The sequence below is a fragment of the Mustela erminea genome, chromosome 10, assembly GCF_009829155.1.
Source record: "Mustela erminea isolate mMusErm1 chromosome 10, mMusErm1.Pri, whole genome shotgun sequence".
In the NCBI taxonomy this organism is placed as follows: Eukaryota; Metazoa; Chordata; class Mammalia; order Carnivora; family Mustelidae; genus Mustela; species Mustela erminea.
In genome coordinates this window covers 54,508,388-54,529,887 of record NC_045623.1, presented here as the reverse complement: position 1 = coordinate 54,529,887, position 21,500 = coordinate 54,508,388, and the positions used below count along the sequence as shown (strand labels likewise).

General features: G+C 37.0%; 1 protein-coding gene and 1 long non-coding RNA gene across 5 annotated transcripts; one reads left to right on the top strand and one right to left on the bottom strand.

The window, feature by feature from the left end:
* Positions 1-756: 756 nt before the first annotated feature.
* SERBP1 (SERPINE1 mRNA binding protein 1) lies at positions 757-16,829 on the bottom strand. Of its 4 annotated transcripts, none has more exons than XM_032303832.1 (8): positions 16,398-16,829; positions 12,328-12,478; positions 11,519-11,659; positions 11,317-11,406; positions 10,616-10,735; positions 7,649-7,826; positions 4,316-4,489; positions 757-2,984 (listed from the first exon to the last, which is right to left on the bottom strand). In XM_032303832.1, exons 1-8 carry the CDS (start codon positions 16,708-16,710, stop codon positions 2,928-2,930), a joined length of 1,224 nt encoding a protein of 407 aa, XP_032159723.1. In that variant the 5' UTR covers positions 16,711-16,829; the 3' UTR covers positions 757-2,927. The 4 variants fall into 4 exon arrangements, with proteins under 4 accessions (XP_032159723.1, XP_032159725.1, XP_032159724.1 ...); XM_032303834.1 differs by having other exon boundaries at positions 10,616-10,690; XM_032303833.1 differs by having other exon boundaries at positions 11,317-11,388.
* LOC116568283 lies at positions 4,782-18,649 on the top strand. The gene is made up of 3 exons (XR_004276534.1): positions 4,782-4,850; positions 7,278-7,283; positions 18,631-18,649. It is a non-coding gene; the product is annotated as an uncharacterized LOC116568283 (long non-coding RNA).
* The last annotated feature ends 2,851 nt before the right edge of the window (positions 18,650-21,500 follow it).

The window sequence follows — 21,500 nt, the reverse complement described above, 5'->3', positions numbered from 1 at the left end:
AAATTTTTCTATTTCAGTGCAAAGACCTCTAGCAACTAGAAAAATAATAAAATCAGAATGAGTACTTAATATTCTCCCTCCAAACCCATGCCCTGAAATAAGCCCCAAATATATTTACAACCCTAGAGATTATGTGTCATGCTTACATGTTCAAAATAAAACTGAGTAAATAAACTAGATACAGAATGCCTATTGCACATTTTAAAATCTTTCCTCATTCCACACAGGTCTCCAAAAACTAAACTAAAAAAGTAACTAGATTCCAATTATTTCAATGCAAGCTGAAAATGTCTTAAGTACCAACTCTGGCATTACTCCCATGTAAAAGCATCAAGATAAATATTGACTAGAACATTAAATCAGCCACCACTATTATTTAAAGATACGTATTAAAGGATTTTCAGTATTTTATCATGTGTTTAAAAAAAGAGAGGCATTCAGTATGATTAACCTTCACACTCCATATGTGATCTGCTAAGAGAAATGCCAATTGCCTTGTCAGTCCTTGAAATTCATTTTGTTTTTAAATTCATTAGTTAAAAATTCAACTTTCTAATTTTTGTAGGTTTCATCCCTTCCAAAAGTGATCCAATGTCCTGGTTTAACTAAAACCCCACAAAGGCAAAATCTAAATCTGGGCGGGGGGGGGGGGGGGGGGATGAAACGTGATCATTATCTTGGGGATACACACACAGGTCAGAAAACACGTGACGATAAATGGGCTCCTATTTGATTGTTTTCATGACTTTTAAGAAGTGAGCATGAAAATAAAATCTTTATTTTCAGTTATTACCCACCAATAAGAGAAAGTTAGGTTCACAGTTTTAGCTCTTGACACAAAGTGAACTAGGAGGCAAATTTACATCCATCAGATACAACTAATGGACCAACTTTTTAAAGTTCAGGCTATCTTGAAAGCTTGCAACATACCAGATATTGCTGTATTCTCTAGTGACAGAATGCCAGCAATGGCTGACACTAAGTAGAACTTGTGACGTGTTTTTAATAGGAGGTGTTTTCTATATGTTGCTAAAAATCAAGGTTTACATACATGTTACATGTCCAAAAACAAGGTAAGATACTCAAAAGTCTAACCACAATGATTTCAGAGCGTGTATGTTGCAATCTCAAGAGGGGTCAATAGTCCATATGGACTAAATTAATACTTGCCTCTGGGTAGCAGGTATGTTTGTAAATATAAAATTATATTAGACATTAGCACCAGTGCAGAACATGCTCAGCATCATAAGATCCAAACACCAGCACAAAAGTTTATCCATCATTAAAAACCAATTACCTCCTTCCTAAGATGTCAAACTAGCAGGTAACTAGATTAATAAATCTAATCCAAATGAATAACTCTTGTACTGTACAATTTCTCTTTTAGAAGTATATGGGAGAATGAATCAGCTAAATAGGAGATATTTTATGATTTAAGATCTTCAATATTTCAAAACTGGACATTACCATACACAGGTAGAAAATACTGAGTTACAGAAGATCTTTGAAACTGTACATGAAAATTCCTTTCCTGTTTACTAATGAATGTGGCATAAGATTAAAATAAAAAAATCCGAGAAAATCTGTTTGTTGATAATTCTCCATGTATGTTTTAGTAAGTGGTGATGCCCCTGTTGAAGGAACCCATTAACCTAATTTTCTAATGGAGGAAGAGGTAAAAAATACTTATCACTTTATGTGGAACAGTTATCTATCAACTCAAGACCCAACTTAACAGTAATATAGGAAATTCAGAAACAGTAAGATTTTTGGTTTATATTTCATGGACGGTGCTGCTGTTCCAACCTTATAAAGTAAAGCTGTCTGCTTTCCAAATTCCAAAAATTAACATACTCCCCCATCTTACCATACAAACCAGTGCCCTTTGGTTTCTTTAGAAAAAGGAAGGGTTAAAGGGTTGTTGATTATGGAAGTACAATTTTGATTTGGGACCTTCCATACACACATATCATACCGAGTGGCTAGATGCTTATTTTACATAACAGTTTAAATATTATGCAGTAGCCAAATCAACTTGTTCCACCCACCCTTTGGAGGGGGGAAAAAACCCAACCCCCATGAAACTACTTCACTTGGTAGAATGTGTATCAACAATAAGTAGCTTAAACTTCCACCAGTAAGGTGTCTAGTCTGGTTTTTAAAATGGGAAAGCCACACATTGTAAAAGTAAATATACTTGAAATTGTGTCAATTATAAATTTGAACCTAATGAACCATGCAGGAGCAAGGGTTAATAAACCAATGTGCTTTGAATTTGTTCAAGTACTGATATTTCTGTATATAAAGATTTAGCATATAACAGCTATCATGAGAAGTGAAAAAAGATTTTCCCCAGAAATGAAAATATTAAAACTAAGTTAAAATACATAAAGTAGTATTAGTATTCCACACAGCATAAAATTTGACAAATCAAAGTTTACATGACCCAGCTGACCATGTGTGAAAATGCAAAGCAGGTATTAAAACTGATATTATGTCCAATATTTAAAACCAGTTTGTAATTGGGAGAACATCTAAATCCTTAATTAAAAAACACAAATGAAGTGAAAGCTTTAAACTGGTACACACTGTTCACACCTATATTTCAAGTTTGGAAATGCATATTTGCAAGCAGCAATACAAAAGTATTCATGAAGAATGCATAATCTCTGAAAATTATGAAAACATCCCTGCTACCAATACATTTCTAAATACAAAACTGACTACCATATTGTTACTTCTGTGTAGCGAGAGAAGTTCATTTTCAAAACAGATAAAATTCAGTCTTTAGGTGTGAATGGTATGAATGACAGTCTTTTTTTTTTTTTTTTTTTTTTTAAATTCTTAAGTCGTTTGGGATCCTTAAGCATGCAAAACCTCAGATGGGAGGGTCCACAAAGGAACCAGGGTTGTCTTATGGCATCCAGTTACGCCAGAGCTGGGAATGCCTCAGGGTCATCTACATCAGGAGCAGAAGCACTTGACTGAAAAAGAAAGAAATCAAAATTAACAATTCTCCAATCTTGGATTTCCATGTCTACATTTACACACATAACTCTAAAATACTAAGTAAAAATGTGTCAAAGCTTTACTGTTACAGATCAGAACAGGACTGTAATTATTTGCAACAAGCCTTGTCCTGAGTGTCTATTCCTTAATAACATGGGTTTAGTTTCCTAATAAATCACATAAAGAGATCCACATGGGATATATATATGATTCTTTGTTTACTATTTTATTCTCCTCAGTTGCTAAATAAGAATGGCCTCAGTTTGAAAGCAGGCTAAGAAACCTATTACATGATTCACTCATCAATACTAGAAAGGGACCCAACTCCTACTTAGAGTCAAAGAGTAACAGCAAAAACATACTTAAAGATCTACATACACAAAGACCCTTTAAAAAACCTGATGTTCAGAGGAAGAAAAAGAAGTCAGCACCCCATTATTATTGGCAACCATAAAATCTGTATTAAGCTACCACTATAATCAAACACTGACAGACTCAATCAAGCAGGTAGGTTCCCAGGTAGGTCAGGTGTTGACAATTCAGGAGGACATCACTGTTTCCTAGCCAGACCACAAGAGATAATGAACTAACCTAACCCAGAAGTTACTGCTAATACTTTAATAGTATCTAGTCCTTAACAGTATGTACTTTGGTATCAGATCAGAATTCATATTTATCAATTACTAGGGCTTCTATAAAAATATTTAAGAACCTGTTTTGTGTCAAACACATGGTACAAGGTATTAAATTATAAAGCAGGACAAAAATGAACCAGCTCTCACACTGTAGTTAAAAAAAAATTTTTTTAAATCAAGAAAAAATACATGCCTAAAATCATCCAATTAGTGTCACACAATTATGGACCCAAATGCTATCCTGAGACTAAAAGAGCAGGAGAGTCGAGGCAAAGGAAGTAGTTGGAATTTCAAGTAGACCTCAGACAAAGCCAAAAGTTTATTTGGTTCCCTATACCTCAATTTCCTCTTCTATAAAATGGAGATGTCAATGTAGTAACAACAATTAAATGTCACAGTACATAAAATACCTAGAACAGCACCATGACCAGCACCTAGTAAGTACTCAATAAACACCTGGTAAATACTCTGTAAACAGTGATAAGTGTAACTTTACTAGAGCACTGTTCAATTAAGTGCCTTAAGGAAAAATATAGCCTAAAATGTATTTTCTTCAAGGTATATCTATTTCCTTTCCCTTTTAATCCTACCCCCAAAAAGATCTAGGGCACTCATTTACCGAAAGAGGTCCTCGAATTACTTCAAAAAGTGAAAGAATTCTTAAAAATTACCTTGTCGGTTCTGCTGCCACGGTTTGGACGTCCACCACGCCCACGGCCACCTCGTCCTCCCCTGCCACCACGTCCTGGGCGGCCAAGGTCTCCAAAATTGATCTCCAGCTGAGACGTTATATCATTTGCTGGCTTCCGGAAATGATGGTCCATAACTGAATCTTCAGCATGAGCCTAAGAATTTAAGAGCAGGCCATGGGGTGATTTATAGGAAAACAACACTGCAAATTTCTAAATAATGAACTTTCTCTTAAAAAAGACTAAAAATCTAATCTGCACTTCATGTGAACAAATAAATCAGCAAATGATAATTTTTAAAAATGCCAATGCCACTACAGTTAATATGTAACGCTTAGGGATCAGCTATAGTCATCTTAGAGTAAGAACCCTTTGACTTTTAACTTTATAAACTACAGTTCATACTGGCAAGTCTTGAATAAAGGTATAAAATCAAACAACACAAGTGGCTGGGCCCCATGTGAAACCTACTGAATCTTTAGAAGTGAGGTTTGGGGGCACCTGGATGGCTCAGTGGGTTAAAGCTGCTGCCTTCAGGTCATGATCCCAGGGTCCTGAGATCGAGCCCCACATCAGGCTCTCTGCTCAGCAGGGAACCTGCTTCTCTCTCTCTCTCTCTGCCTGACTCTCCGCCTACTTGTGATTTCTCTGTCAAATAAATAAATAAAATCTTTAAAAAAAAAAAAAAAAAGAAGAAGAAGAAGTGAGGTTTGGCAAAGTACATTTTAAATGTGTCCGTCAGGTAGATTCCAATATGAACCCTTGATGAAGACTTATGGATAGATGGAATGGGAGGTCTCTACTGATGATTAATACTGACTCACTTTTTTTTCCCTTTAAATACTGAATCACTTTTTAAGTTTTAAAGAAAACTCGCTCTGTACTCTTTCCAAGTATTACTTGGGAAAATCAAGTATAAACTTCTCAGAATGCTTTTCTGTTCATGTACAACTACTCTGTGTTCTTTCCTATAAACTGGAAAATGACAGACTCAAGTGAAATATAACTTTATATCAGGGAGCCTTGAAAAGCCAAGCACAAAAAATGCAAGTCTTAAATATAGACAGGTAACCTTAAAGTCAACATGTCTGTGAAATCCAAATCCTCCTTTGTATTTATATATAAGGTATACCACCCACTCTGTAAAAAACAAAACAAAACAAAGCCAGACAATTTTACGCAGCTGAATTCTTAATTTCTTCCTGTATGTTTGGGATGAATAGGTTTTAAATTCTTCCAATTGATAACTTTTCTTACACTACTTTAAAGTATGTTTTAGTTTTTCTAAATACTGGTATAATCCTTTTCTGAAGGACAATAAACATTTTGTTCTTTCTAAATCTTGTAACACTACATCTGTTAATAACTATCCCTTAAAGTACCAATATAAATTTTATATTTATATCTATGTTTTTACCCCTTTAATCATCTACTATCCAAACTAATTGTCATTCCTCAGTGCTAGGCAACTTAAAGGCAGTAAAAGGTTCTTCTTAAGAGAACAATTTAAAATTAATGTTTAAATGTAAATCCACAAAACCACTAGCAAATTGAAATCAATTATATATACTAATTAATTTTTAAACATTTGCTATTGCAAGGCAACAGTATCAATTCATTAATTAGAATCGTTTTATAAGTTTATAGAGCACAGAACCAAAAAAACCTAGTTGATAAACTACACTGCTGAAGCACCTCAAAGTTTTTACTACAGTAATACAGAGGACATTTGGATGTTCAGGGAACATCTCTTTAAGGCAGCAAATAAATGTGCATAGTTTTTGCTTTTTCTTCTAGAGCAGTGAAATGATATCAGGAAATAAGAGCTCTAGCTTCAGCCCTGTCAATTAACACCATAATTCAATTTTCCATTTCTAAAGTTTCTTATTTTCCCTAATTACTACTTATTGTTTTGAGGATTAGGATATGTAAAAGAAAAAGGGCCCTTAAATATACAACAAACTTGAAGATCTACACAAAGACCAGACCATATATGCCGGTAAGGTCAGATCCGAACAGGTAGCCACATCACAAAGGCTACATGAATCCACACAAAAGGTGGCTTGATAACAAATTATCCTAGTTTCAGTTATTCTCAATCACTTTCACATTTTAATTTCCAAAGATTCCTAATTCTATATATATCATCTTATATAATTATTATTTCTGAAAAGCTCAATGTAAAACTGACTATCTAACCTGATTTTTACAAACTGCATAAAGAGACTTCAGGGTAACTAATGAATTATGTAAAATATATCAGTACTTTGTGCAGCATCTTGTTCTGGAGACTGTTCTGTCAAGACCCAAAAAAGTTACAGATATTTCTATCAAAGGCACCTAAGTAAATCTTTCCCATATTAAGCAGTTTAATCATCAGTACAAATTAACAATCTCCCCAGATGAACTTGCATGGTTTCTTTAATCAGGAATACTCTAACCCAGATACACAACTTTATCTGAAAGAATTACAAAAAAAATAAGCAAAAACATCGAATAAAGCCAAATATTTTTTCCCCCCGCAGGACTTGGCCCTTAAGGCAATGTCCCCATTTATATTATTTTATGAGTCAGTTGTTTCAACCTTGATTTTATTTCAAAATGTTCCAAGTTTGTTTCACAAATATTTAAGAAAATTAAAATGCAATTATCTCACTGAATCTTATTACAGGTTGCCTTAATTTCAATTTAACTTTATGATTAAAAACTCATACTTGCACAAGCCCTAAATAATATAGCAGTGAGCCATTCCTCTACCTGCCCAAGGGACTGTTATCAAATCAGAAACCAGAAACATGTCTCTCAAATATTTCACTAGTAAATTAATCTGCTGGTTCTTATAAGACATCAGCCCTCAGAAAGGATAGCATCATTTACTGAAAAGTCTTGATCACTATAAATGACAAAGTTTGAAAACTGAACATTGATGAAGCCATTCTTTTAGGTTTGGGTAAACCACATGAAAATGCTTACCTTTCAAATGATTCAAAGGCGGGACTTTAAAAAATATCATCATGAAAAGACCTACCTTATTTCAAAAACACTAATAATTGTATGATATACAACAGACTGCTTTCTAGAAAAAACAAAACCACCACATTAAATATATTCTGGATTGAATGAAAGACTACCTTTCTTGAAATATATGGTAACACAGTTTATTTTCCCTTTTGAACAATTTATCTACCCCCAAGGATCTTATGTAAAGTTTTTATTTTTTATAAAGATTAACCATGTGATATTTTGAAACAAGTAGTATAAATACAATTCAATACACATCTGAGAATTTCCAAACACCACAAAACGTAATTTTACCTCTTCACTCTTTGACTTATGAAGAACAAATCCCTTCTTCCACTGCCCATCAGCACCTTCATTTGGTTTTCGGATATTAAATTCTACTTTTGCCCGGTCCTTATTTTGAATAGCTTTCCACTCATCCAAAGTCATTTCTTTTGGACCCTCTTCCTTTACTTCTTCAACTTCATTCTCCCTGTGAAAATATACTTGTTTTATAGTTGGTAAGGGGCTGGTAATATAGTAACACATGATTATAAGGAAGAAGAAAATTTTGGCTTGTTGGTAATCTTTAGAGCTTATCCAAGGACAAGAGGATACCAGTCTTCTGTCTGCCAACTGTTAACACATAATTTGGTGGAGGATAGAAATTCCGTGCTTCTTCAATTAGGAAAGCATGGGTAACAGAAATACACAACTCAACTTCATAAACTATGAAATCAACTATCAGTAATAACAACCTTGAACTGTCTTTATCCAAAATACACATTTCTTAAAACTATACTGCTTTAAAACTGTATTCTTGGGGCGCCTGGGTCATGATCCTAGAATCCTGGTATCAAGCCCCTTAACAGGCTCCCTGCTCAGCAGGGAACCTGCTTCTCCTTTTCCAGCTTGTGCTTGTGTTCCCTCTCCCACTCTCTCCATCAAATAAATAAATAAATAAATAAAAGCTGTACCCTTATGTGATTAAAATAGTTGACCTAGCTTCTCTTAAAACACACTTTTAATTTCTATAATTTCCCACAATATAGAACTTATAACAAAAATAGAGGCAGTCATCTAGGACGCCCGTGAGCAACCAAAATTCATATTCTAGAATATAAAAGAACTGTTCCTCTCTCCTTTATCAACTAACACGTAATGGCAAAACAATTTTAAAAGCAAAGTTCCCATAAATCCAAAATCCTGTATACTCCAAACTTTCAAACCAGCCTGCGTATGGGAAGGAGACTGGTGGTTTTATAAGTACTGGAACCCTCCACAAAACAGTATCAATACTTAATATACTAAATTAATTATTTCCAAATAAAATTCTCAGGATATAACTGTTATATACTATTCTTTTCCCTTTTTATAAAAACAAAGCATAGGCCTAGGAATCTATTATTTTAGTCTAATCTCAACATGCAATGGTCACCAAACAAGTTGTTTGCTATTTTGGGAGCCCTGCTTCCTTCCAAAGATAGCAGGTGATTCAGTTAGCCTTAGAGCTCAAATATCTCTCTTCCGTGCTACTCCTGTTTGACAAATCTTATCTTAAAACTGCCTATACCATGTTTACATTTAATTAATGAGACCTTGGCTATCAATATCAAGTCCAACTCTGTCACTTTAAAAATGAGAAAACTAAGGATCAAGAAAAGGTCCTAGTTATTCCCAAGTCATGACAGAGCCAAGAATAGAACCTGGCATACTTTTACCATGTCATGAAACTACAATACCTATCTTCAAAGGCTGTAAGGATCAGATGAAGAAAATAGAAGTTCTGGGAACTACATATTAAGGAAATTAATCAAAGTTCAGCTTGTGCTTCTTAAATTTATACTTCCACATGCAAGATATAATGCTATATTCAGATTCTCTCTACTCTAGAATAAGACCAGAAACTGCTCTATCTCAATCTTCTTTAGGCCAAATATCTGCAATTTCATTCCTGGGTCCTGTCAATACATCATTTCCTCTGATAAACTTATAATCTTTGCAAATCACTCTTAAGGTGATCTAAATATAGGCTCTTTATTAAAGGAACAGTTGTGTTGGATGTTGTGAAGTACTCCTGTTACATTAAGGTTCATTTTAGTTGCCCACCATAATTTCATTGTTTACCACTCAAAATTATAATTTCGTATTACCCCAAGTTCAACATCACTTAATGCCATGTGTTTTTATTTACTCTATTAATCAATTATCATTCCTTCTTCCAACAAACCTATGGAATATGACAGAATTACCAACAGTGGTTCACTGTAGGATCAAGCCTTGGAGAAAAAGCAGAAAACCACCCGATTTAAATGAAATAAGAATTATAAACCCTATATAATTCCTAGTTAAAAGTCTTTACATCACAATACTACATGACCAGCATGTAATTTCTGCTTGGGCTGACAGATACTAGAGGAAGGCATTAAAGTATTTCTATCTTAAAATTCTTTCACCCCTGAATGAAAACTTCAAAATCAAATCTTATACCTAAAAATTCAGAAAATGAAAAAATTGTATTAAGAAAGCCAGTGAATTAGTAACATATTCTGGCCCTTGCTGTCCTCATACATTTTAAAACATGCCAATAATGCTATGTTCCAACTCTATGTTGATGGAAAAAGAAAAAAAAACTTCAGATGGACAAAATATTTTAAAATGGTCACATCTTCTAGTTTTGGAATAAAATTTATATAGTTAAGAGTCCCAAGTACTTTGAACTATGTGTTCTAAATACTACCTTTTATGTCAATCATTCGGTCTAATTTTTAGAAACCCCTAACTTTAGCTTCCAGTTCCCACCTATTCAATGCCTCTGGATAGCCATCACCACCAAGATTATTCATTATAATAATATTAAAAGCATTCACAACTTCTCTAACAAATAGCTAAATAAAATGCAGGACATCATTACTATTCTCCATTCTCAGGTTAAATAGTTAATTTTTGTTCTTAAAGTTAACAGATATTACTAAAATATGTGTTTTCCTTATCTTTTCAAAGACAATAATGACAATCTTAAATAGAAATAACCATTTCTATTTTTCAAGCCATTATAGCCCAATATAGGAATGTGTAGAGCACTCTTCTGAATAGATACTATTTGAAGAACTGTTGTACAAGTATCCTGTTAAAAGCCATCAAATAACAGCATTAGTGCTCGCTTCGGCAGCACAAATACAAATAACAGCATTATACATCTATGTTATTTCCTCGGTAGAAACCCAAATTGCTTCCAACGCTTATGTACAGTGGCATCACCACTATACATAAACCACTTACTTATTTTCAGTGTCTGCAACTGGGTGCTCTTCACCTTCAGGTGTTTCCTCAGTCACATTAGATTGATCCAAGTCACTGCAATTATAAGATATTTGTTTCTGAATGTATTTTGGGGACTCTCTAAGGAAAAAAAGAAAAAGAAAAGCATCTAGGTCCATTTACATGTAGCTTAAGAATTTCTTATACAATTTTAAAAATCTTCACATTCTGAGTCTTTTCTTACTAAATTTACTTCCCAGTAGACCTCTAAGAAAAAATAATTTAAAAATGCATACTGATCCAAGTTTATAGTTCAAGTACTTTACTCAAAACGTAGCAGGAAAGAGTAGCTTGCTTTATGACAAACATTACCAGGCTGTCAAATTTTTAATGACCACAAGGGCCAACAGCTATAAGAGGAACTATTAAAGACACACAGAAAATGAGTATACCCAAATAACTAAAATGTAAAGTTTCAGGAAAAGTTACATAGCTGTATGAAAAGAAAAACTAACATCACATTTATTTAAATATAGAAAAATCGGTCATGTGACATACTGTACTCAAACCTATCCAACACGCTATTTTAAGGAGTAGCTCAGAGAGCACCTGTTAATGTCCTACAGATAAGTTAAAATATAATAGTTACGGACAAAACTGTAATAAAGCATAAAATCAATCTTATTTAAATATTATTTATTTAAAAAAATCAGAATACCAACGTTAATTCATCTTTGACAGTTCCCCAGTTGTGAGATCCGCTACCTCCACGTTTATCCTCATGCTTCAGGCCACTGTAATGTGAAAAAGAACTAACAAAACTGAGTTAACATAATACTCTTTCATTCTAGAAATGCAAATTTTGTTATATTAAAGAAGTAGAATCACATGTAAAACTACAATAAAAACCAATATAAGACTTACGATCTATCACTTCCACTATGCCTATCAAATTCACGTTTGCCACGAGAATCAAATCCATCTCCTCGGCCCATTCCACGTCCACGGCCTCCTCGACCTCTTCCAAGACCACCACGGCCTCGGATGGGCCGATCAATAATCGGTCTGCAACAAATAAAAAATATCGTATATTTCCAAGGTTTCCAGAAAAAACAAAGGGGGAATGGAATGCATCCAAAGTCTCAAATGTAGAAACATATTTATTGGCTAATAACCCAATGGTTCATTAAACACAGGTTTTAGAAAATTCAGAAACAGTCTACTTCGAACCAGGAATCAGAACTGGGAAGCTCCCGCCAAATAGGAAAATTATTTTTGCCTTCTCTAAAAGTTTACTACTAGTGCCTGTACTTTTTTCATGATTATCCATATTATAATCCAGTAAAACCATTACACCTCACCAACACACTTCGAAATTAAAATGAACACATCTAACATGCGTAACACATCTAACACGATAATATGAGTAATCTGTTTTGCTATAAACAATTACCCAACAGGATTTTTCTGCTAACATCTGGGCATACCAAGGAAAAGAAACTGTCCATCAATTCAACTGAAGTGTTCCATTACCAGAAATCCAAGACTGCACACTAAAAATTGTTACCAAAATGTTCACAGTAGAACAATGAATACACTTAGGTATTTCTTGAAAAACTGATAAACATACCAGCCACATTGCTACCTGGCAAATTATGCCCAATTTATAGATTTGTATTAAAATATGACTCTCTTAAACTGACAAAACATGAAGAGATTTTTAAAAATCTTGCCTATCAACTGAAAATTCTCCTCCTTCACCCTTTTCTTCAAGTGGCTTTTCAAATCGTCGTTCACGAGGTGGTCGCCTTTCTGGTCTCCTATCAATTATTTTCCCTTCACCTTGCAGCTGCTGATCAGGTCTTCTTCCAACACGTCTTATTCCTGAAATGATAAATAACCTGCATAAGCAAATTATTTTTGCAACATAAAAAAAACGGCAGACTATTGAAGACCAAAAAGAAAAAAAAAGCTACTGTTTTTTTTCAATCCAGTAACTAGCACTTGCAGCTGAAAAAGGCCAAAACTACGTCATCTCTAAAAAGTATAACAAAGTACCTGAGAAATTCCTAAAGACCATAAACTTGTTTCAAACTTCTGTGTAGCTTGCATAATTATGCCTCCCCCACCAAGCAGTCTCGATAACCAACTTGAAAGTTATCTGAGTAACCATCATTTCTCTCGGGTTTCAAGATGCCAGTCTCTTAATTTAAAATTCTAACTTTTGAGAAATTTTAGTCATGATACATTCTGGCTTTAAAGATACCAAAAGAGATTAACACCAGTAGCCACTCATTAATAATTCCCAAGCAAATCAACACACTCACCAAAGAAGGGCCCTCAGAAAAACAGTGAGAACCACTATTTTAAATGATCTGGAGAAAACAGAACTCCAGCAGAGAAAAAGAGTGACAGTTCTATAAATTGAAAAACTGAAAGGAAAACAAACAGCATTGAGAATTACATCTCCACAGTTTCAAACAACTAATTAACCAGAAGAGTACTATTTTCTTGTATTAGTATATATTCACATATGTATCCATCCATATCCATACACACAGATTAAAAAAAAAAAATACTGCTATGCAACCACTAGGAAATAGTCCAGTTGTTTTATTATAAATGGAGAGCTTTTTTTTTTTGCCTTAACAAATATCTTTGTTTCCAAATCTTTAAATCCCCTCCCCACAAACACACATACCCCTTTAAAAACTATTTTTTTTCTATTTATAGAAAAACTATTTTTTTCTATTTAAGAAATAGAAACTTGTGGGGCGCCTGGGTGGCTCAGTGGGTTCCAGCTCATGATCCCAGGGTCCTGGGATCAAGCCCCACATCCCACTCTCTGCTCGGCAGGGAGGCTGCTTCCTCCTCTCTCTCTGCCTGCCTCTCTGTCTACTTATGATCTCTGTCTGTCAAATAAATAAATAAATAATCTTTTAAAACATTTTTTTAAAAAAAGGAAATAGAAACTTGTTGCACTAAGTGATGGCTGAAGTATTTAGTGACTTCCCCCAGTATTACTTCTTTCCTGTTAGTGTCACAAAAGCAACCAGTATACATTACTGGCCTCAAGGATAAGTAGGTAACTTTCATGGCTGGAAAATTTCAGGTATGCTCTAACTCCCAAACCATAATTTCTGACAAAGAAAAAAAAAAAGGCTGAGGAATTAGTTTTATAACAAGATCTTAAGCTGATCACTGGTTCTAAGAAAGTGACCACCATCAGGATGCACCCCATCATTCAAATGCTTATAACTAAAAAATAATAAATATCAAACTCTTAAATGAAATTTTAAGGTCCACTCCACATAAACTCTCAGGACAGCCCATAAATGTAAGATCTTAAGGCATCTTAAACAAATGTTGTCACAGGTATAGTGTACTGGGGTGGAGCTATGGGACCAGTCCTTATAATCATAATATCCAAGCCAAACACACCCGAATGAACAATGGCTTCCTTCCCCACCCAATATCCATTATTATGCTTAGAAAACATAAAAAATTTACTAAATAAACTCACCCAATGGCTGACATTTAAAAAATTCAAGCTTCTCTTCATCTATTTACCTGTACTTGCAAACTTCACTTGATTTTCAGTAGATTCCAGGCTTTGAATTAAAAAATTTAAAAACATCTCAGGCTACACTATTAGTGATGTTCTGCGGTGTCAGTTCTCAGATTCTTCAAATGGACAAAACACAAGACACAAAACTCCTATAATATTACCAAAAACATGTATCTAAGATATGCCTAGTATCTGCCAGCACCTATATCCAAAGGCATAAAACACATAATCAGGTAGCAATTCTTCCCACTACATGAAGGTAGGGAGACTTTTCACAGGTCTATCAGTCTCCAATGCCCAAAACATCAACTGACAGGTAGTAGAATATAAAAACAAAATCTTTTTCACTCAACTTTTTCCTGTATTTATAAGCTTATGTTTTATGCAATTTAAGGTTACAAGTACTATGAATTGGTGATCTAAGGAAGATGGTGATAGCTAATATGTAAGTTTACCCAAGGAAAGAGTACTGAATGGTAAACTCTGTCCTGGTTATAAATTTATAAAGTAATTCCCCACCACTGCAACTTAAAATACTAGGTTCCAGGTCAAAAGCTTACCTCCTTAAAGCTGGGCTTTATGATCAAAACAACTGAGGAGTTTAAACCAGGCTTCACAGTTTGAGCATTCAAAATGGGTGAACACATCTACCTGGTACACTTTAGATGTATACATTAGACTCAATTTTTTCATGCACTTTTTTTGGATTAGCGAGATCAAGAAGGTAAACCTGAGCAAAAACAGTAATACAGGCCTGTGTTCCTTAACGCAGAAATTAATTATTCAACTGTGCTACAGGCTGCTTTAAAACCTAGACGACTGAATTGATATTTGGTCTAAACGATGTATAAAAGGCTTTCCAACACTCCCAAGTTGTGCTTCTCCCCAACCTGTAATTTTAACACAAGAATGCTTTTGTTTTATTCACCACCTAGGTTCTTCATTCCAAGCATTACAGAAGCTCTGTATTTAAAAAAAAAAAAATCCTAAGCCAAAACCGAACACAATTGCTGTGATTTTTATAATTAGTTGAATGCTGCGGGATTCAACTAAAACTAAAGAGAAACAAGTTTCTTTCAGGAGCACGTGCCAGTAAAGGGTAATTCCAACTTTCAACATAAAAAGGCAACTTTAAAGATCCATAGCTTAAGTCCTACACCTACTTGCTACTGATCACATACACTTTTTATCCTCAACTGTTTTGCTTTTTCATCCACCACAAAAGATCAAACAGAAATAAGAAAATGCAAAAATCAACCTCCAGACAATCCTGTGAAGTTTACAGTGACCTCTGGTAGCAACTATTACCCGCCAATGAATCCTGACCATGCTTCACGCACATGTGGCGAAAAAGTTACAGACTCAAAAGAGGTCTGCTGTGGCTAAAGTTGTGACAGCCTCTGCCCTCAATTCACCACCACGAGGCCCAAGCTGGGCCACCATATGAAATACTGAGTGCAGGGGGGAGGGAGCGGGGGAGATGTTGGGAGAGAGGACGGGCCTCAGGATTTCCTGCAATAACCAGTCTTCGTTCAGAATTCCCGCTTCTGCTTACTACAGTGTAACCAAATTTCTCTTTTCAAAAGGTTAATTCACTTGAGCAAGTTGGTAGTTTCTAATAGTTGAAGGGATGTGGGGCGGACAATAAGGCACATGTGGCATCTGAAACAGTAGCTCACTCCACAGAACCCAGAACTAGCTCAGGTGCAAACTCCGACCCCCAGCTTTTCACTTGGGTACTCCGCGCCATCGTGGGACAAGATGGCAGGGAAGAAGCCAACCGCACCTCAAAGCAGCACGCCAGGGAGAGCTCTGAGCAGGAAGAAGCTCTGGACCCCACGCTTCCCCGTAGCTACAAACGCTTCACTAAGTAGCCAGCCTCCCCGAACCTCGGTCCATGCGCTTGCCGCCACGGAATCCGGCGGGAAGACAACAATCTCCCAGGATCGCGAACACGCTCAAGGAGCAGCTTATCTCTGGAGCACGCTCCCCCCTCTCAGGAACTGAGGCGGGAAGGGGGTGGCTCCAGGATCCTTGCAGGTGGTTTCAACTTGGGGCTACCACGCTACCAGCACCTTCGCGGGACCTAGCTTTTGTGGTGTGGGGGAAAACCTGAGGAAATCGGCGGCAAAGTCTCCCGCGAACCCTCGGAACTCCAGAAGCAAGTGATAGCCTTAAGTCCCCTCGCTCTTTCCCTCCACCCCGGGTCTCCCCCACCTTCTACCACAGCTTTACCTTCTTTCTTAAGCGCCACGGGCGGCTGCGTCTCCTCTTTCTTGTCAACCACGCCAACGTTGGGGGGTAGCGGGTTCTTGCGGTCTTTCTGGGACTCTTTACGCAGCTGTTTGCCTGCCGCGTTGGAGTTGGTCTGGGCTGCGGCCTGAGCTGCGCTCTTGGCCCCAGGGCCCCCAACGCCGCCCCCGCCGGCTTCTTTTTTCTTGTTCTCTGCTGCCTTCAACACCTCAAAGGGGTCCGATTCGTCGTCAAATAACTGGTCGAATCGGTTGGTGACCACGCAGCCGAAGCCTTCCTGTAAGTGCCCAGGCATGATGGTGGCTCGGCGGCGCGTTCCTCCACGGATTGCAGCGGGCCGCGCCGAGCCAAGAGCGCCTGCTTCAGCTCTTCCCACAAGATGGCCGGGCCGAGAGAGGGGGGCCGTCTTCTCTTCCGGCGCCAGGCGCACATCCGGGAGCGGCCGCGCCGCACGGCACTATGGGGTATGTAGGCCAGAGTCGCTTCTCCTGAGGCGGCTACCGGCGCCAAGACTACAATTCCCAGAATACATGGCGCGACAACACTTCGCGCGCGCCTAAGAGGCGGGACCTCATGGAGGGCGTGGAGCTTGCGAGCTGAGGGCGGGGAAGCGCGATGGTGGGCGGAGTTCTGCCACCTGCTCTTGCCACCCTTAAACTCTCTGGGTCTCAGGCTACGCTGAAAACAGGAGAACGTGACCGCGTATTTCGCTCGCGAAAGTGTTCTGTCTTTAGTTTTATTCTCCCCGCCTCCATCCCTGGACTAACTTTCCCCATTTCCCCGGGAAGGTCAAGGTGACTCTAGATCTTACAAGAGGGGACTCGCAAACTTCCAGGGCTGGAGGGCCTCCCGAAGGCAGGTCCCGATCCGTTCCATGTCCCTAGCTGCCCAGGTGCTGGAGTAGCCCTCTTGCAACGCCAATAACGAATCGAGACTTTAGTGTTTAATGTGAGGAGGAATACGCTTTCTCTCGCGGTGACACGAGCTCGGTTAGGAGAATTAATCAAAAAGACAAGTTGAACTGTCGCCGGGGAGTACTGCGCGCCTTTCCTAAGTGTTGCGTTGGGTGCTTTAATTGCTGTTAACTCTTAACAGTGCAGCACTAGCTAGACACTGGGCAAGCCACGAAAGGCAGTGTTTGTGGGAACATTTTCTGAACTCAATCCAACTGTCCATTAGTGTCCGGCAAGCTGAGGATTAGGCGTTAGTAAAATGTGCTCAAGACACAACATTTTAAAGTATCCGACTGTGCACGGTGCTGAGAGATGCAGTGAGAGGAGGAAAATAGTCATCAAATTAATTGCCATTACTAAAAACACTGATATTAGTTGATAATATTAAAGTCCATTAAGGTAATAGATGTCAGTGCACATTCAAACGTATCTGGTAACACTCTTAAGTGTTTAACTATATCACCGTAATTTTTCAACGTTTTTCTTCCATTTACACTAAATAGGAAAATGCATCTCTATGTTCCACGTGGCATGAATAACTTTAATCTCAACAACTTGTTAGATAGGTAGTTTCCTCTTTTTACAGCTGATGAAACCATTTCAGAGGTGAAATTAGTTACCAAGCTCATACCTCTTTAAGTCCTAATGCCAGGGGGTAACCCAGTCTTCTAACCCCACGGTGTGACCGGTGTGACCGTTGACATCAACTTTTAGATCCAAACTATACCTTCTGATAGAAGTTAGTCTATTATTAATTAATTTCCAATCTTTAATAAGATTTGAATATTGTTGCATGTCAGGCAGGGTATGTAAACATGGCTGAATGTAATCTTACCAATTTCTGAGATTTTTAAATCAGTTCCTTAACAGGGAAAATAGTCATACTGCAGGCATGTGGCAGCAAGCCTGGTGGTTTTCTAGTTTCTATCTGCAGCCTCACTCCTCAAAGTCAATTATTTCTCTGTTGCCTCAGTCCCTGCCACACACACTCCCATTTTACACACACACACATCCCACCCCATTCTGCAAGCTCTGACTCTTGTGGCTCCCACCAAGACTAAATACAGTACTCTTTTGACAGTACTCTTTACGGCTCTGCTATCTCCATGCTTTAAGTAACTCTTCCTCTTTACATGGGCTGTTAATATTTGCATCTTTGAGATATCTGCTACAACACCGCTTTACCTCTTTCTGGCCAATGCCACAACAACAATAATAAGAGCTAAAACTTGAGAGTGCCTGGGTGGCTCAGTGGGTTAAAGCCTCTGCCTTCGGCTCAGGTCATGATCCCAGGGTCCTGCTCTCTGCTCGGCAGAGAGCCTGCTTTCTCCTCTCTCTCTCTGCCTGCCTCTCTGCCTACTTGTGATTTCTGTCTGTCAAATAAATAAATAAAATCTTTAAAAAAAAAAAAAAGAGCTAAAACTTGACATTTTACGATGTGCTTGATGCACTTTACATTTATGATTTCATTTCATCCTTATATCAACTTGATGAGAAAGCTCATGTATTTCCTTTTTAAGGTGAATAAAATGAATTATAAAGAGACTAACTGGGGCGTGGAAGTATAAAGAGGGATTAACTGGGGCATGAGATAAACCTATCTTCAGTAATTTCTATGTTATATACAGATCCCCAGTTTTCTCGTACAGATTTTTATGACCACCAAGTGTTATTACAACAAGAATATTTACTGATAAGCTACACAGAGGGGAATTGTGTAGCTATGAGTTTCTGAGGTTTACTTATGCTCCTCAGAGAATTTTACCTACCAATACAACATAAAAATAAGAATAAACATTTGGTGGAAAAGGGAAGAAATTTGTAAGTACTTTCAACTTCCTTCTCTCCCTTTCTTATCTCCTGGAATTTTGGTTGATCCGGGAAAGTTTTAAAGTCCACTTTTAAAGTATACCGTAAACCTCAAAACAGCAATTCTTTCACACCTCACAATCAATTATTATTTTATAAGTAATTATTTCTACTAATGTTTCCTCTCTAAGAAGTTAAAGTCATCTTTTTTAAAAAATAGAAGTTCCTGCTGCTCTCCATAGAAAAAATATTGATTGAATAAACCTTAAGGGAGGAGGAAAGGAGACTTCTTGACAGATTTGTTACTCAAAGGGTTGAGTTGTAAAGTGACAAGTGATAAGATACCACTGATTAGAAATGTAGACTAAAATATCAGGGCTCTGTAGCAATGATTGAATCACATACTGTTTTCTGAAAAATACTCATGCAACTTCAAAGCTTTATGTTTAGCAAGCTCTCTAAAGAGTTTTCTAGCAATAAATCCTGAAAACTACCATCTTGTTTAAATATGTTGTTTAAATGTTGAATACAGTTACCTAATGTTAATGAAATTGAGAATAAGAATATTGTATATCCTTCCAGTGCTCGCTGTTAGGATTTTAATACTCACTTCTCAGGCGCCTGGGTGGCTCAGTGGGTTAAGCCGCTGCCTTTGGCTCGGGTCATGATCTCAGGGTCCTGGGATCGAGTCCCACACCGGGCTCTCTGCTCAGCAGGGGCCCTGCTTCCCTTCCTCTCTCTCTGCCTGCCTCTCTGCCTACTTGTGATCTCTGTCAAGTGAATAAATAAAATCTTTAAAAAAAAAATACTCACTTCTCAACCACATTACAACTTGTTTCTACCCATTTCTTAATAATCTCAATCACCTATCAGTTATTAAATTAAAATAATAATAGCTAGTAACTACTGCAATTTGAGCATTTACTATGCTCTTGACATCTTGTGCTAAGTTCCTCACTATTTTGTGCTAAGTTCCTCATTATTTCCTTTAATTCTCAGAACAACATTATGAAGGAAATAGTATCATGACCTCTACTGCCCTTTTACAGATAGAGATACTGAGGTTAAGTGTCTCTCCCAAGTTCACCTTGCCTGAAACGATTCAGGCAGTCTGATCTCACAGCCTGAGTACTCAACTATTATGCTTGTGAGGGACACGGCAGAGGGAACAAAATCTTTCATCTTTATATTGCTATTACCTTTTAGCAAAGTAAAACTGTTATTATAACACTTGGGGGCCACTAGACATAGGCAACACATAATGTAAAAATAAAAGACTCTAATTTTTAGTATACTCTAAATATATTAGGCATTTTTAAAACAAAAGCAATAAAGGTGGTACTTGTGAAGAAAAGGGCAAATCCTCTGGGTCTAAGGATGCAAAGCTAAGTATGAAATTGCAAGTCTATACTCTTCCTAAAGTTAGAATATCAAAGCTAAAAATAGAAATATTACACTCTATTTTGCCACCTCAAACTTACTTTGAAGTTTGATCCTCTTCATTTTAAACTTCCTTTCCTTTTATTCCCTTGCACTGTATTCTTAAAAAATAAAAAGATTTACTCTTGAGATATGATTCATATGCCATATAAAATTCACCCATCTAAAGGGTACTATCCAAAGGCTTTTGGTATACTCACAGTTATGCAACTATCACGATTAGATGATTTTAGAACATTTTTATCACCCCAAAAAGAAACAGTCACTCCCCATTCCCTCTACCCCCAGCTAGGCAACCATTAATCTATTTTCTGTCTCATAGATTTACCTATTCTGGACATCTTAAATAAATGAAATTACATAACACGTGGTCTTTTGTGACTGGGTTCTTTCACTTAACATGTTTTCTGGATTCACTCATACTGTAATATGTATCAGTACTTTATTTTGACTGAATAATATTCCATTTTACAGATAGACTACATTTTAATTATCTATTTTCTAGTTGTTGGACATTTAAGCTGTTTCTGCTTTTTGGCTATTATGAGTATTGCTGTTGTGAATATTTGTTTATAGGGCTTTTGTGGACATGGTTATATTTCTTTTGTGTATATATATCTAGGAATGGAATTTCTGGATTATATGGTAACTCTATGTTTAACATTTTGAAGAGCCAAACTGTTTTCCAAAGAGGTTGCATCGTGTTACAATCCCACCAACAATTATGAGGGTTCTAAAGTCACCACAACCTCATGAATGCTTGCTTGGTCTGTCTTCTTGACTATAGCCATCCTATCGAGTGTGAAAAGCTATTTCACTGGTGCTTTGATCTGTCTTTCCCTAATGGCTAATGAGGCTGACCATCTCTTCACGTGTTTATTGG

Excerpts from the sequence above, each read along its gene's own strand:
- SERBP1 (XM_032303832.1), bottom strand. The coding sequence starts at position 16,710 with ATGCCTGGGCACTTACAGGAAGGCTTCGGCTGCGTGGTCACCAACCGA. Across the intron at positions 12,479-16,397 it reads CGTGGCGCTTAAGAAAGAAG|GAATAAGACGTGTTGGAAGA; the intron begins GTAAAGCTGTGG and ends TTATCATTTCAG. Across the intron at positions 7,827-10,615 it reads GTTGCAGACACTGAAAATAA|GGAGAATGAAGTTGAAGAAG; the intron begins GTAAGTGGTTTA and ends ATATTTTCACAG.